We start from the raw sequence: 17185 nt of genomic DNA, 5'->3' as shown, positions 1-17185 counted from the left end.
GAGGCTACCAGGAGGCTACCAGGTTATAGTGTTACAGTGTATTATGGGTACGAGAAGCGGAAGCGGAAGGGCACGAGAATGCCGGAAGCGGAAGTTACTAGAGCAGAACCCGAAAAAGTTGGATTTTTGTTGTCGACAAAATGTCTCAACAAGGAAACCGGCCTCAGAACGTGTCATCGAACTTATTGTTCCCGGCTGAAAATGAGCAGCTGTTCAATCTCCTTGGGAAGCGATGTGTGGTAAGATGATTTATCTAATCAGCAGCGAGGTTGTCCCAAGCTGGTTGTTTTGTTGTTACCTCCAATGCCCCCCCCCCCCTGTTTACTCTAAATAAACGTCTTGCAGTAATTTTCCAGCGAAGTCCAATCATATGGCTGCTAGCAGGTCAACGAACGTCACCGACAATAAGGTAAGCTAGTTCGGAGTTGCTACTACGCATGTGCAGTGTCAAAGGTGAAGGCCCCCGCGACGGAAACAGTGCTCGCCAGGCCTTCACCTTTGACACTGCACATGTGTAGTAGCAACTACGAACTAGCTTATTAGCCAATGGCGGCCGAGTTGTGGATTGTTAACACCCCTAGTCTGATGTAAATGTCATCAAATCAAACCAAGTGCATTTGAGTCGTTGTTTCCACTTTGTTCCGTACATCTTGATGTAAAGTTAACTTTCATGACCAAAATGCGAAGGGACTGAAGAGATGAAGTTTAACACTTTCAACAGCGCTGCACTAACGCTAATGGTTGCTACGGGATGTAACAGATCCCAACGAAGATGAAATTTATCGAGTCGACTCAACACCTCCCACCCGAAAGCAAGCTCTCCATGACGGGCAGCGTACAAAAATGGATGATAGTCACGGCTTGATTGCGCTATGACCAAGGAGATTTTATATAGAAGGAGAGCGGACGAGCTAAGTCTCTATTGTACTATGCGTGTAACGGGTGTGAAAAGTCAATGTCGCGTCAAGGTGCGAATTACCCCGATATGCATACACCCCACACCCAGTGCCCCACACCCAGCTTGGCGACTTTGCTTTGTTTTCACGGGTGCGACCAAGGAGGCATAATGACTCTGTAGAGCAACTTCGATCTTTTTTTCAGCAGTTACTTTTGAGGAGGACTTTGAAACATTTGAGTTACAAGAATGCAACGTGGAAGATGATCTCTCTAACGGCGAGAATCAAAGCACTATGTGGCAACCAACGCTGCCGCCGGCAGCCGCGGTACATTTGAATTTTGATTGCGAAGTCTGTGAGAATGTATACAAAACCGCCGGATGGCTTGAAAAACACAAGTCTTAGAGAACAGTATTTTTTAATGTGCATATATGCCGACTGAGGAGAAATTACAAACTTAGCTTGACTTGGCTAAAAAAACCTCCTTGCTATGACTTACGGGAAATTTTCGCCTCCTCCCTACGAACTACATAAAAGAAAATAACTTCCCTACGAATTACTATGTATGGGGTTGAACCCCCCAGGAATCGTTGAAAAACGCCGCCTGCAGGCGATATGAATTTCTGGGTTAACAAATAAACAAACAAACAAACAAAAAAACAAATCAAAAGGGCCTGCTAGAAATTTAGTTGTTTATGTTTTCGGTTAAGCCAGCTGTTGTGTGGGTCTGTGTGTATGTCAAGAGCATAACTTGAGAAACCTTTAATGGATCTTCATAATTTTCGATAGGTGTGTAGTGGTAAAAAAATGGTGGCCGTCTTAGCAACTACTGGGAGATGGGGAGGCCCTTCTGTCAGGCTAACCTCACCTTAAACTGGTAAACATGTAAATTACAAGAGAAGGTGAAAGAACTGCTGTATTCTACATCCATGTTCGCAATTCATGAAAGTCACCTCATTACATTGTAATGAGGTGACTTTAGTGATTTGTGGACAAGTAGAATACAGCATTTCTTTAGGTTAAATCTGAGTTGCCAAGTATCTGACCATTTACAGAGTGTATTCAAATCATTTTGTAGTATTTGCTGGCCCTGTACTGTGTGTATGGGACGGTGGCGGTATAACTGTATCTGTAAGACAGTCATCCGCAAACTGGTGCAAAGAGTTGCAGTTGGGAAGATATACCTCTATTAATATCGTTTACTGTATAAAAGGAAAAGGAGAGGGCCCAAGACTGTTCCCTGGGGCACTCCTGACGTAACCTTGGTGGGTTCCAAATCTTCCGATACTTCCCCGTCAACCAGTACCTGCTGGTGTCTGTCAGATACATGTAGCCAATTCTTTACCCATCTCAGGTTCCCACCCCTTATACCGTAGAATTCTAAATCATTAATCAGCCGGGTATGTGGGATACCATCAGTATCAACAAGGAGGTTACAGAAATCTAGAATTGCCAATTTTATCTGACTGCCCTTGTCGAGCCATAAAGTCAGATCATGCAAGGTACATACAAGTTGCGTTTCGCATGAGTGGCTAGCACGAAAGCCATGCAGGTTTAGTTAGAAATAATTCAAAACTGTCTTTTTTTTCTTAACAAATCGAAAAACTGTTATTGTGATACTCCAGACGCTGGCGACAGGTGTTGTTCAGGTGTACCTGGCCCTGCCCGAGTCCCGCGGCTCCTGGACCAAGCGCTGTGTCGGCGTGGCCTGCTTCGTGAAGGACAACCCAAAGCGTTCATACTTCATCCGAGTTTATGATGTTAAGGTAGGGACCATGCTTGTTTTGCTGTAACTTTTTGACACTTAGTCTACATGTAATTGCTGTATACTATAAAAGGAGAAATATGTGCGTGGTTTCATATTTACAAATACAATACTGCAACGTTGTCCCCTTTGAAAAGGCACATTACACCTATTTCCTTACTCTACTCCAAAATGGTTATAGTTAGGAACATTCCATTGGATGGTATGTAAAGCTGGAAGTCCTGTGCTTGAGAAAAGCCACTCTTCCAGTATGTTAAAGAAACCACCACATAGAGTAGTGATCCTTCCCAGTGTTATTGGATGAAACCTTACAGTCCTGTCTTACACAGCTTGTACCTACTTGTCCTACTGGTGTGTTACACATAAAGGTGGTTTCCCGATCATGCAGAACTGGTAGGGCCTTCTATTTGATAGATTAACAGATTGATGTGTTGATTCCAGAAATGTGTATTGATCTGGGAACAGGAGCTTTACAACCAGTTCAAGTACAACACAGCGATGCCTTACTTCCACACGTTTGCCACTGATGTAAGTATACACGAGGTCTCTTGAGATTGGTGTGCCAAGTTTATGAAACTTTATCCATGTTGAAGGAAGTCACAACAACAAAATTCTAAAATGTAGTGTCCTACACAAATGGATTTTAACTTACACAATGCTGTGAAACTTCAATCTCTCCGTCAAACAATGAATGAGGAGATCCACTGCTGTATTCTACACCCCGTCTCATGCAAGTTACAGATCAGATACATGTATGTGTCTTCAGACTGACAGATATACCTGCATTTAGAACTATTTGAGCTTGAAGTTACAATTTGTGATTTGAATGAAAAATTTAATGATCCACGCATTCGAAGTCCAAATCTGTCTGTCTTGAATGCTACAGTTTAGAATTTTGTTCTGTAACACAACACACTACACTGTATATCATTAACATGGTTGCTTTAATAAATATATAACTTATAGTGTTTTGTACATGTAATCTAAGCCAACAATACTGATGGCAGAAGTTCTGACGTCATTGCTAGTTTCGTTTACAGTGTTTATTAACCTATAACTTGAGCTCAACAGCCTCATACCTGATTTTTACAGCATAATCATATAAATGTATGATCAATGTTTAACTTTCTACTGTATATTTACTGCATCTTCACCGTTTGAAGTTGCTGTCTGTTGTGTTTCTTGTCTAATGACATTATGGTATTAACAGGACATTTATGACTAAATTTCATACAAATCATGAGGACACTGTTCATAATTGTGACAAGATAAGAACAACGAGAAGAAGACTTGGTCACCATATGACTGTTGTGTGTCCTGTTGCAGGACTGCCAGGCTGGGCTGAACTTTGCTGACGAGAGAGAAGCCCTCAGGTTTAAGAGGACCATTGAAGACAAGATCAGACAGAAGCAGCAGAAGAAACAAGGTTTCAGGCCCCAGTTTCATTTCTCGGTTCTCAGATCAGATTTACTGCTCATGTATTTTTTGATAGACACAATGCTGATACATACATGTATATCTTGGCACCAACTGTTGACAAAAGTTCTTGCCTTCTGAGTTTTTCCATGATTAGTGTAGTAAAAGTTCAAAACGCATTACTTGTTACACTAGTATTGTTGCCAAGTAGATAATAAAGGTAAATTCTAAACCCTAAAACACCTGGAGTCCAGCAGAAAGAATCTTCCATACATTGTATCATGTCTTTTCATTTGCTGTATCATAATGATAATCTGTTAAAGGCTAATGCTGATGCTATGATATCTTTTTCTCTTATCAGATTTCAAATATGTATAGTTTTTACTTTGGTATTATGTCTAAACCCTTGTTGAATGTATTGAATTTGAGCTATGGTCCACTGTTAAGTATATATTGGTTGTTACCAAACTGATATGTTTTATGTTCATATTTCAGAGAAGAAACGTCAGGCCCCATCTGTTCCAGGTATACTGTTACAGTAGAACAAGATAAATCTTTGTCATGATTTTTTACATACTGGTAGTTTAATCAATATCAGGTCCCATAATGGTAGAGCAACTGATGTGATTTAAACTAAATGTAACTTTAAAAAGAATTGCATGACAAATAGGAACATTTTGTTTCACAGTGATTATTATTAAGTAATATTATAATCATCTTATCATCATAAAGCATGAAACACCATGACCTCCATGATTATCATAACAGTTAGCATACAAAAATAGTTATGATAGGCCTAAACTTGTAGATGTGACAAAACTACATGTATATCATTTTTGGATCTTATGTATTCAGACTTGTTAAACTGATGATAGTATAGCATAAGTAGTACTTGTGTGACTGTGACAATGACATGTAGTTCCTGGTCCCACAGTGCCCACACCCCAGCACATGAAGGTGGCAGATGTGAAGCCAGACCCGTCAGACAACATGGCTCTCAGCAAACGCAAACAGGACAAGGGGACCCTCAAGGGGGACAAGAAGAAGGACAAGAAGAAAAAATTAACTAAAGCTGACATCAGCACCCCCACTAATTTCCAGTAGGTGGTTTACTTACTTGTACTTATGCCACACCAGTTTGTTTAAAAAGTTAATACTGAACTGGAAAACATACATGAAAGTTTCAGGGAAAGTCTGTATATATGCAGTGTCAGGAAGTGAATGCTGCAATGTTTCCTCACAGTTCTATGATTTCATTGTGTGGGGGGGGGGTGTCATTATAGAGTATTGGTGCTGTATAATGCAAGAGCTGCCTAGTTCAAGGTCAAGTAGCCAATACAATGCCGTTGTTGGATTCAGAAAAATATCATTAGCAGAACCAGAACACTCTCCTCTGGGGCTGTCTATACTAAAGCACTTATGTTATACCTGGGCCTTGATAACATGTGTTATGAATATACAGTATCAGACTGGGTGAAAAATTTTTGGGTCATCACATGTACGCGTGTCTACTTCATAATGTATCACACGGGCTTCCATAGAACCATTTGAAAGCACAAGCACTTTGCGTGCACCAAGTGCCCCGCTGTTGAAAATTTGAATACATGTACCAGATTCAGATGTTGGAATTGATGTTTTTACCATTTTTTGTTCGAGGACACAAGATTGTTGCAATTTCTGGCACATTTCACATTGAAATGTGTTTTTTTTTTCAGATGACATAGATAAAATACATTCCGCATTACCCTCGGTCCCAACTTTGGGTTCTATATTTATATCTGGAAGTGTGGTCCAAATTCCTGCACTTCTCTTGGAGTTTCAGAGCCTGTATATGTGTCCACAGTATGATGGTTAAATAATTTGAAGCATTTTTGAGTCTGGACCATGAATGAACTGTCAAATGACGCCATCTTGTTTTCTGTTTTTCTTTCTTCAGACACATAAGCCATGTCGGCTGGGATCCAAACACTGGGTTTGATGTAAGTTTTTTTCATGTATATGGTTTCTTCAGAACTGCTAATTTACATATACTGCTGTTTGAAGATGAATCAAGAGCTGATATTTTAAAGTCTTCTAAAAGAATCATTCATTTGATTTATCATTTCTGGACAGTACGTTCAGGGCTGGGAATACCACCTGCATATATATGATAGTGCAGGTGACATTTTAATTGTGCAGGTATTTATCCTGCACTCATATTAAAGCCAGCCCTCTACACTACGGTGATATGTAGCCATAGAAGCATCCTTAAGTATAGCAGACAACAAGATTCAAAATAGTACTGATATGAATGTTTTCAAAACATTGTTTGTCATGGCCTGAAAGGCAAAAGCAATAACTCAGAATTTGTCTAAATGCAGGCATCACTTCTGTGACAAGGTTTGCAGAAGTTGTCCTGGTGTGGTATCTGAACATGTCTTGTTTTGTGGACTTCCAGATGACCAGCATGGACCCTGACCTGAAGTCACTGTTTGAACAAGCAGGAATTAGTCAGGACCTACTGAAGGACAAAGAAACGTCCAAGTTCATCTATGATTTTATCGAGAAGCAAGGAGGACTGGAAGCTGTCAAAAAGGAATTCAAGTCTATATCTGGTTAGCTTTTCTCAGACTCGTTTTCTGTTTTAGTGTCTGTTGTTCCCATCTTTGAAGGTTAGACATGCTTGAACTTTGGAGGTTGGTTTTAAGATTGACCTCCAGCTGTGTGAAATGTAACATTTTAACTTTCTGATTAAGATACATGTATGCTGATATGATTTCAGTCACCTAAGGTAACAATACTGACATGTTGTTTTGAATTGTGATTGATTGACGTGTTATTTTACAGGACCTCCGCCCCCTCCACCTCCCAGTCGGGGTGGTGCCCCCCCTCCTCCTCCACCCTCTCGAGGCAGTGCTGCACCCCCACCATTGCCATCTCGTAATGCAGCAGCCCCCCCTCCCCCTCCCTTATCTAGAGAACTGCCACCTCCCCCCTCCCCCTCCCCTCACAGCCGGAGCGCTGCCCCACCACCCCCTCCACCCATCAGCCACCACAGGTCCCCTGGACCACCCCCTCCCCCCGCAATGGGAGGTCCACCCCCTCCACCCCCACCTCCACCAGGTCCTGGTGCTGCTGTGGCACCCCCTCCTCCTCCTCCTCCACCCATGGCGGGACCTCCACCACCCCCTCCCCCATCATCGGGCCTCGGACCCCCCCTCGGACCTCCTGGTGGCTCGTCGGGTCGATCAGATCTGCTGGCCTCCATACAGAAAGGGAAACAACTCAAACATGTGGACGAAAGTCAACGCCAGGCACCGGCAGCTTCTGATCCCAGGGGAGAGCTCCTCAGTCAGATCAGATCAGGAACACAACTCAAACCAGTAAGTACAGCAATGAATGTACACAGGTAGTACTCATCAGAAAGCAGTAAGTACACAGTCTTCACAAACCAGTAAGCATAGTTATAGTACTCTTCACAAAACAAAGTACAAAGGTAGTTCTTTACTAACCAGTAAGTACACAGGTAGTGCTCTTCACAAACCAGTTAGTACACATGTAGACACAATGTACTCTTCACAAACCAGTAAGTTCACAGGTAGAAAATGTAATTAGCTGCAAGATAATCGTGACAAATTTTCTCTCCGCGGAGAACGTGGTCGTTGTCAACTTGGCGGATGGCAGTTTCAAATCTCAATATTTTGTATCAGCAGCACTAGAGAGAAAATATATCATGTATAGCATAAGTGACAAAGGTTATCTATAATATGGACATGATATGAAAGAAATGAAGGTTTATTGATTGATGCCAGATTGATGTCAATTGGCTTACCAGAATAATGGTGAAGGAGCATTGCAAGTGTGGCATTGCTTGGTCATAAGAGGTCCTATTTTGCCTTGCCTTTCCGGAAAATGACACCTGCACAATGTGTATTCCTCCATGCAGTCCAACCCTCCATCTCTTAGTCTTTGGCTTATAGACATACTTAATTAGATTGGAGATTATTATAACTTGAAGACTTATTATAACTTGAAGACTTTGCCTGATTAATGAGTTAATTTTTCTGTTGTGTTTGATATGACTTTCAAACATGTGACATATCTATGCAGCTTTGAACATGAATAGATCAATTATGTAATAAGGACCTTGTTTTCATAATTAGATTTCAAACTTTTGACATGTGTAACATCATGTTGTACTGTGTCCAGGTGAGTGAGTCAGACAGCGCACCTGCAGCATCCGACCAGCTGGACGGCATGGCAGGTGCCCTAGCACGAGCTCTGGCCAACAGAGCCCAGGCTATCCACTCTTCAGGTATGTTTAGCAGCTGTACCAGGTGTAACATTGATGGCAGGTGTCTGTAGCTAGCTTCATAGCACATGAACTCTTTTGTTCCTTCAGAACCTTACATAGGTCAGCAAGTTTCCTTGCTGTTTCAGTAGCAGGGTATATTTTTACAGGGAGGAGTTGCTAGCCCTTCACAAGTAACATGCTCGAGGCACTTCTTCAAACTGATTAACATTGGACCCCCATTTTACGTCCCTTCCAAAAGACGGTGCAGCCCCAGCCAACATGTGCTGACACGGGGACTTTAAGCGGGGTCTCCAAGTTACTAACTTATTGGAAACAGGATCTCAACTGTGAAGCTGCTACCAATTGAACTACAGGGACATCCCCCATTCCACATGAATTAGTACAAAATTTACTGGCCATACACTATCCAAGAGATATTCCCAACCAATACTCATTTTCCCCAGAGTAAAATTGGGAAAATTGGTGTAAAGTGCCTTTCCTTGGGCACAGCATTGAAACCTGTAATTCTATTTCAATCAGAGACCTCTAGATTCTGAAAGTCTAAGAATGAATCCACCAATTAATCCATCACTTGTTTAAACATTGTTATCCTTGTCATGAGTTATTTGTAAATATGTCCATTCCTGCTAGTCTCCAAGCAGACCTACGGGTTGGCAAAGACCGTATCCAACAGGCAGAAGGAGTTTTCATAGCCAACCCAAGGTCTGCTACAACTCAAACAGGGCGGAGCATTTCTATTCAATAAAGGTGCCGCTGCCCCTCCTCGTTGTAATGCTAACAGCCGTACGAATGTCCGGGGTACTAATCTTTTTATGACCAAGCCCAGTCACCCGCGCACGTCCCAGTGGGAGGTTCGCGCCTTGGTTGAGCCTAGTAAAAAGCTCTCACAATAGCAGTTTCTTTCACCCATCGGCGATGTTTGTGGCATCATGGAAAACCGTTCTTACCAAAACATTCGTAGACAATGTTTACTGTTTCGGGTTCAAGCCACTATTACTAGAGATTAACTGCAAGATTCCACGTGACCACATTGCGGGAATTGCCCTTACAGTTCCGACGTAACTGGTCAAAATTGATCGCATTTTGTGACGATTGAAGCAGTTTTGGTAGCGATCTTCGTAACAGATTGATTTTGAAAAAGAGACCAAGTCTTTTCTGTTGGCAACATTTAGTTTATTTTTCCTGGGAAGTTTAATTTTCGCGGTACAGCTCTGCCCAAGTGAACGGCCTCTCAGTCGCGGCCTGGAGGTGTCAGCCCGGCATGGCGCCGCACGCCCGTGCGGACAGAGAGTAATAAACTCACTTACAGAAGCACAGTTTGATTAGGTAACAATTAGATGTTAATAGCCTTTGTTCAGACCGACTTGTTCCAGACCTTAGATTGCACTATAAGCTCCTTCTTCCAGTTGGATACGGTCTTTGCAATCTATTGGGTCTGGTTGGAGACTACATTCCTGCTACGGTCCATTGAAATGCAAATAGGGTCACCAACATGGCCGTCAGCACCTGCCTGTTTCATTGATTATGGAAAGCAAGTGAAAAATGTATTTATTTTTACATGATCAATTTACATATGTAAGATACTGATATGTATCATGTATTTTTGCAATTACAGATGATGATGACGACGATGATGATGATGATTTTGATGATGATGAAGATGAATGGGACTAAAACTGGTGAGTGTTGCAGTAAGAATGGGCAGGTGTGACAAGCTACTATAGTACAGTATAGTACACATGCTGATGTGGTGCCTGGAAAAGTATCAGGTAATTAAGATTTATCATACATGAATGTTCATCAACATTGTCATTAGAGTAGGAATGTGCCTTGCACAGTTCACATAATCGGATATCATTATTTATCAAAACAAAGGGTATGTTTAAAGCTATTTAGTCAGGTTGTTAATACAGTGCTTACAAACTCATGAGTTATGACCTTTCTTTTATGACATGACATAAGATACTTACTAGTTGGTAAGTATCTTGTTACTGTAGTCATTTTGTTTGTCATGCTTAGTCTGAACATTTTTCTTCTGTCTTTTTCAATAACAGTGACTTGATGTAGCTGTGTACAACAGAATGAATGGTTTCTCTATTTTCAGTTCCGGGTGTCTTGCTGTGATGCTCTACAAGCAGATATTTTTTGGCTGTGATCTTTTGCAGTTTCTCAGTCAGTGACTCACCACATCCAGAACCACATCATGAACTCTTAAACAACCAACATGTACATCTGTGGACAATATTTAGATCTGTTCAGAATTGCTACTTGATAGGAAATGCATTCTCTCAATCTCTGTCACTTTTCAGAAACAGAATTCTTAACTGCTCAGTACATTTAGTTCCCTTAATATGGGTGGTATAAGTATTCTTGCTGCACAGATTAATTTTCACATATCCTGGCCTGATAAGATGAACAAGCAAGAAGTGGAGGAAATGTTGGCCCAATAGACCCAAATATCAGTCACCGGGTGCCCCGTGAAACCTCCACACATACAGGTACGCAGGTGGTAATTAGCAGGAACTTATTGCCCTAGAGAATATATGTTACAGAGGCTTTGGTTAAACTATATTATATTGACCGTATTACCAATACTTGCATTGTTGAGATTCATAATACAAATTTGTTCTGATTCAGGAGCCCTATAGTGAGCGTACAGAAATGTGAAATAGAATATGAATCATTCTGATAATTTTATGGTTGAAGGTCATCTGCTTTTTTTCTATAGCTGTGCATCTGTAATATTTCAGATTAATGTACATGTGCATGTTCTGTATGGTAAGAATACATATGGAGATTATCTTGTGTTCCCTTGTAAGACAATCACATGTACATGTATTCATCTTGATTAAACCATCATTATGTTGTAGTGCTACCTTACTGGCCCTCATAATTTAAGCCAGTTCATCTCATTGACTGCATTGAACACAATACTCCCCTGTATTCTCAAACACATTTTTCCTCAACCTTTATAACTGCATGTTGTCAGACTTATTGATCTGTACATGGACCTTAAAACTATTCTGATACTTAGTATACATGTATGTACTGTTCAGTACACAGCTGCCTTAAACTGCATTTGCATGATGTAGGAACTTATAATTCCACAGAAAATACAGAAGGATGGAACATGTTGCTTTGTATAAAACGGTTTTATTAGATACAAGAGTACCTGCCCTCTATGACGTTTAGAAATCTATCACATATACCGATTTAACTCAATTTAAACAGAGGCCATGTCACCAGATAGAATAAATATTAAGAATAAACCCTACAAACGATTCAAGGACTCACTGAAATCGTCCCTTGCTGCATGCAGTTTCGTCATTAATTATGTAAATTGAGTCCACCATTGTGTACATCTTTGTCTAAGCTACCTGTATACCGAATACTATGGAAACCCGTCTTTCCTTTGTTCAGTTATCCTCGAACTATTTGAACAAAAACGTCCTGTAGTTCCCGAGCGAGTGGATAGGGGCCCAAGCCTGCTCCGCTTCGTCCATACATCAAAAGCAATCTGCCACCAAAACATTAAGACCATAGCATGTCCAAGACAAAAAGGTGCAAAGATCGGAAATTCTGCTGCAGTACCAAAGTCACACACCAGGGGGCCCAACATCGTCTTCCCAACACCTACCCACATGCCAAACAGGTAGAAACGCCTGTCAACAAGAATTTTCTTACACTTGACAGGAACAATAGCCCTGCCCTTCAATAAAAGAAAGCAATAATCACATCAAACGTGTGATAATGCCTGTACAATATTAGGATGCGTCCGACTTGATATGGACAAAACAGGCCGCCCCTTCACACTAGCGGACTGCCAACAACTGAGTTGCTATCACGCCTTTGCTTGACGAAAGCATACCAGTTATCATAGAAGAACTTTATTGCACGACAATTGTACACGGTACAAAGTATGACAAGGGTTCTTAATCATAATACAAAATTGAAGTATAGAATAAAACTTAACATCCTAATTACTAATATGATACAATGAGGGCTAGCATACGTTTTTGATATAGTGTTATAATCGAGTGGGGCTAATCATTAGGTTCGATATTATTTCTAATGAAAAAGCTGTCGTTTGAATATTTACCTATTTTTACATTGTGGGGATTGTTGCATTTAAATGTACTCAAAACAGTTGCATCGAGACTCTTAAAACTTGTTGTACTTGTTTTGAGAAGTGTGAATAACTTATTACATAAAACATCATATCTAGAGCATTCCATGACAAAGTGAATTCAATTTCCATTGGACAAAATGGGCAAAACCTTTGGTCAGGGGCTACATTATAATATCTGTCTCTATTTTCAATTTCAAAGTTATCTATATCATCAAGATATTTTGTTCATGACAGTTTTTCGACTTGTTGAGAAAAGACGCTGCTACCTTCCTCTTCATCTCCTTCTTACGTGCAGGCTCGCACACCGGATTAGTTTATTCTTACGTGCAGGCTCGCACACCGGATTAGTTTATTCTTACGTGCAGGCTCGCACACCGGACGAGTTTATTCTTCCGTGCAGGCTCGCACACCGGATTAGTTTATTCTTACGTGCAGGCTCGCACACCGGATTAGTTTATTCTTACGTGCAGGCACGCACACCGGATTAGTTTATTCTTACGTGCAGGCTCGCACACCGGATTAGTTTATTCTTCCGTGCAGGCTCGCACACCGGATTAGTTTATTCTTACGTGCAGGCTCGCACACCGGATTAGTTTATTCTTACGTGCAGGCACGCACACCGGATTAGTTTATTCTTACGTGCAGGCTCGCACACCGGATTAGTTTATTCTTACGTGCAGGCTCGCACACCGGATTAGTTTATTCTTACGTGCAGACACGCACACCGGATTAGTTTATTCTTACGTGCAGGCTCGCACACCGGATTAGTTTATTCTTACGTGCAGACACGCACACCGGATTAGTTTATTCTTACGTGCAGACACGCACACCGGATTAGTTTATTCTTACGTGCAGACACGCACACCGGATTAGTTTGTTCTTACGTGCAGGCTCGCACACCGGATTAGTTTATTCTTGCGTGCAGGCTCGCACACCGGATTAGTTTATTCTTGCGTGCAGGCTCGCACACCGGATTAGTTTATTCTTACGTGCAGGCTCGCACACCGGATTAGTTTATTCTTGCGTGCAGGCTCGCACACCGGATTAGTTTATTCTTACGTGCAGACACGCACACCGGATTAGTTTATTCTTGCGTGCAGGCTCGCACACCGGATTAGTTTATTCTTACGTGCAGGCTCGCACACCGGATTAGTTTATTCTTACGTGCAGGCTCGCACACCGGATTAGTTTATTCTTACGTGCAGACACGCACACCGGATTAGTTTATTCTTGCGTGCAGGCTCGCACACCGGATTAGTTTATTCTTACGTGCAGGCTCGCACACCGGATTAGTTTATTCTTACGTGCAGGCTCGCACACCGGATTAGTTTATTCTTGCGTGCAGGCTCGCACACCGGATTAGTTTATTCTTACGTGCAGACACGCACACCGGATTAGTTTATTCTTGCGTGCAGGCTCGCACACCGGATTAGTTTATTCTTACGTGCAGGCTCGCACACCGGATTAGTTTATTCTTGCGTGCAGGCTCGCACACCGGATTAGTTTATTCTTGCGTGCAGGCTCGCACACCGGATTAGTTTATTCTTACGTGCAGACACGCACACCGGATTAGTTTATTCTTGCGTGCAGGCTCGCACACCGGATTAGTTTATTCTTACGTGCAGGCTCGCACACCGGATTAGTTTATTCTTACGTGCAGGCTCGCACACCGGATTAGTTTATTCTTACGTGCAGGCTCGCACACCGGATTAGTTTATTCTTGCGTGCAGGCTCGCACACCGGATTAGTTTATTCTTGCGTGCAGGCTCGCACACCGGATTAGTTTATTCTTACGTGCAGGCTCGCACACCGGATTAGTTTATTCTTGCGTGCAGGCTCGCACACCGGATTAGTTTATTCTTACGTGCAGACACGCACACCGGATTAGTTTATTCTTGCGTGCAGGCTCGCACACCGGATTAGTTTATTCTTACGTGCAGGCTCGCACACCGGATTAGTTTATTCTTGCGTGCAGGCTCGCACACCGGATTAGTTTATTCGGGCAACAACTGGCATAGATCTGAAGCTAGGGATCCAGGCATAGTTCCCCTGATACTTTACTGGTTTTAGACGTAAACCGATGATTTCATTATTATTTGTCGTTGACAACTAATATATACATTTGTCATTGTTTCAGCATTCCCCATCTTCAGGAGCCACCTGAAGTCTTACTCAGACATGTACCACACAGTCTTCGCCCTCTTCAAGATATTGCTTGGAAGGTAACGTCCACTTCAAATTAACGATATTCGCTCACCGGGCCGATTTTCTCCTCGGCCTTCATGATGTGCTTCTCCACCCTCCCTCGCCATCACCATCGTCTGTGACGGCATTTCCGCTCATCACCATCATCTGTGACGCCATTTCCGCCGACGTCGAGCACGACCAGGACCTTGCCGAGCACATGTGGAGGAACTTCTGTTCCAAGTTGGGTCTGCACAACCCTCCGGGTAAAGAGGATGGACCAGCAGAGATAGAGCTACAGCGGAAGCCTCAGCCATGGTCTTTTACGTAAGGCTACGTTAAAATAATTTACCTGGAAAACTTGTCTTATCAATAGTGCATGACAAGTGATGCCTCTTGGCTAGGTCGACAATGCTTCAATAGAGATTTGCATTGATACAGTGTGGTTCATCAACGCAGCTATTTTGTTATCAGCACATTGAAAACCACTTCCAACATTTCTTTTCATAGATGAACTAAAACAGAAAAGATGCAGGTAAACCTGCGCATTATTCAAAAGCAAGTTGGTGAATTATAAATCAGTGCCGTACATGTATCTTACCTTAATATTGATTTCAGAAACATCTTGATTGTGGCACTGTTAAGCCGGTATGGTCAAAGTAGAGAAATATAAACATGGTATATCATTAACATTATACGACGTAATTCTGGGTTATAATCTGTACAACGTACATGTCATTACATCAATCAATTAATATGACTTGGTAAAAGAACGATCTCCAATACAGATAAGGGACATCTTAGGGTGCTGACATCATTGTCATGTTCAAGTAGACCGAACGTTCCTTAAGGTTGCGTTTTGTGTCTTACAAGTCAGCTACGCTCCCTGGCGACGAGGATGCAGGAAACAAGGCGGGTTGAAAACAGTTGAAACCTTTGTAGAACCATTCAACAGACTAATTAGAGACGACATGCTTGTAGCCTGTGGCGTGTGAAATGTAAACCAAGGAGGTTGTGTAAACCAACGGTAAGTAGTCAATAAACAATACACCAACATGTGTATAATGGTCTTGAAAGAGAACGAATGTTACAATATAGTTTTAACTCATTAGGATGGTAACATGAAAATATTTTACGATGACATGCCATGTTTGACGTTTGACGCATGTCAAGGGTGTTTTCAGATTGGTTCTGAGACAATTTTGATATTTTTTGTAATGTCACCTTGTTGCATTATCACAATCAGTAGGTACCCATCTGAGTAATGGGGCTATGAAAATGTTTTTGAGGCACCTCCTCGATCACGGGACCCCGGCCATTTACGTCCGAAAGACGGCATACGTTTGAAGGTTCTGAAGGAGACCAAATCATCCCCCTCCTCCCCGCCAATTTTGTCCCATGTACGGCCCTCTCAGCAAAACAAATACTTGGCCCTCCCCTCGGAAAACACCAACTTAATATCGTACAGTCCCTTATGGATTACTATTCGACGCTTCAGTTCATATCCATATATTATACTGCATTTCTATTCCTCTCTGATATTTTGCCCGCTTATGAGAACAAAAAGGTTATATCATAAGCTGTGTGCTTAAAGTTAATTTGTCTAGTTTACATCATCATGCATGCATGCATGGTGCAGTTGAGATGACTGGAATTACTACTTCAGATGATCGCTGAACGTGTAACAAACGAATTGAACTTAAGTGAAAAATATGTTAAACTGTTGCCCGTTGCCTCAGGTTTTAAGTATAAAAAACATTTGGCTTCCATAAAGATTCATTCTAGAAGGGAACCTATGCCCATTTTTTTCTAATTTTTTGTGTGTACATCTTTTGGCATTTCTGGCCATCCAAATGTTGTGTCTGGGCTGTCAGAGTCGCCCGCTTCATTTTGTAGGATGATCAAATGTTTCGCACCATTCAGGGTATGAAACAACCCCAAAATGCAGTTCGGTACAAACATTTGATGAAAATCATTCGGCCGGCATGCCTTCCTAGTTGTTCAAGTTGTATTTGTTTCCTCATGCACTAAAAGTTCAATAGTCATCGTTGGAAACAAGCCTGGTATGTGTTGGCTCCTGTGGTAGCATTTAGAACTGTCACAAGATTAGTTTTCTTTCTTTGCATGACCAAAAATACCCTGAGTCGAACCCTACATCTGCTTGGAGATTACAAAACGAGTCAAGGCTTGAAGATCCACTGAAGGGTGGTATCTCCAAGCAGATGTTGGGGTGGAGAACTGTAAAGTTTATAATTGTCCTCCCGACGATTGCTTAGCAATTAATGTTTCCCATGTGCTGACCGCCCTACATCTGGACACGTGCCATACTTGAGGAGGGAAAGCCCAGACCTTCAACACTGGCCAGGAGTGCCTCGTGACTTTTCACTCAGGTGTCAACGGGAATCTGGTCTTTATTTTCCCCCTGACGGCTACGTGTCAAAGGGCATGGCACAAATCGAGTCTTCTCCAGAATTAGTTAAATCTGTTTGGAAGGGTTACGT

General features: G+C 41.9%; 1 protein-coding gene across 2 annotated transcripts; it reads left to right on the top strand.

The window, feature by feature from the left end:
- Window positions 1-56: 56 nt before the first annotated feature.
- Window positions 57-15742, top strand: LOC136435765 (actin nucleation-promoting factor WASL-like). 2 transcript variants are annotated; one of them, XM_066429469.1, is made up of 12 exons: window positions 57-239; window positions 2522-2662; window positions 3103-3189; window positions 3988-4087; window positions 4573-4602; window positions 5012-5177; window positions 6014-6056; window positions 6515-6671; window positions 6904-7439; window positions 8266-8371; window positions 9987-10050; window positions 14638-15742. In XM_066429469.1, exons 1-11 carry the CDS (start codon window positions 141-143, stop codon window positions 10043-10045), a joined length of 1524 nt encoding a protein of 507 aa, XP_066285566.1. In that variant the 5' UTR covers window positions 57-140; the 3' UTR covers window positions 10046-10050; window positions 14638-15742. The 2 variants fall into 2 exon arrangements, with proteins under 2 accessions (XP_066285566.1, XP_066285565.1); XM_066429468.1 differs by lacking the exon at window positions 14638-15742 and adding an exon at window positions 10476-11657 and having other exon boundaries at window positions 58-239.
- Window positions 15743-17185: the final 1443 nt, after the last annotated feature.

This window comes from Branchiostoma lanceolatum, chromosome 5 (assembly GCF_035083965.1).
Source record: "Branchiostoma lanceolatum isolate klBraLanc5 chromosome 5, klBraLanc5.hap2, whole genome shotgun sequence".
NCBI classification, from domain to species: Eukaryota; Metazoa; Chordata; class Leptocardii; order Amphioxiformes; family Branchiostomatidae; genus Branchiostoma; species Branchiostoma lanceolatum.
Note: the sequence above shows the minus strand (reverse complement) of the source record. Positions and strands in the feature narration are given on the sequence as shown.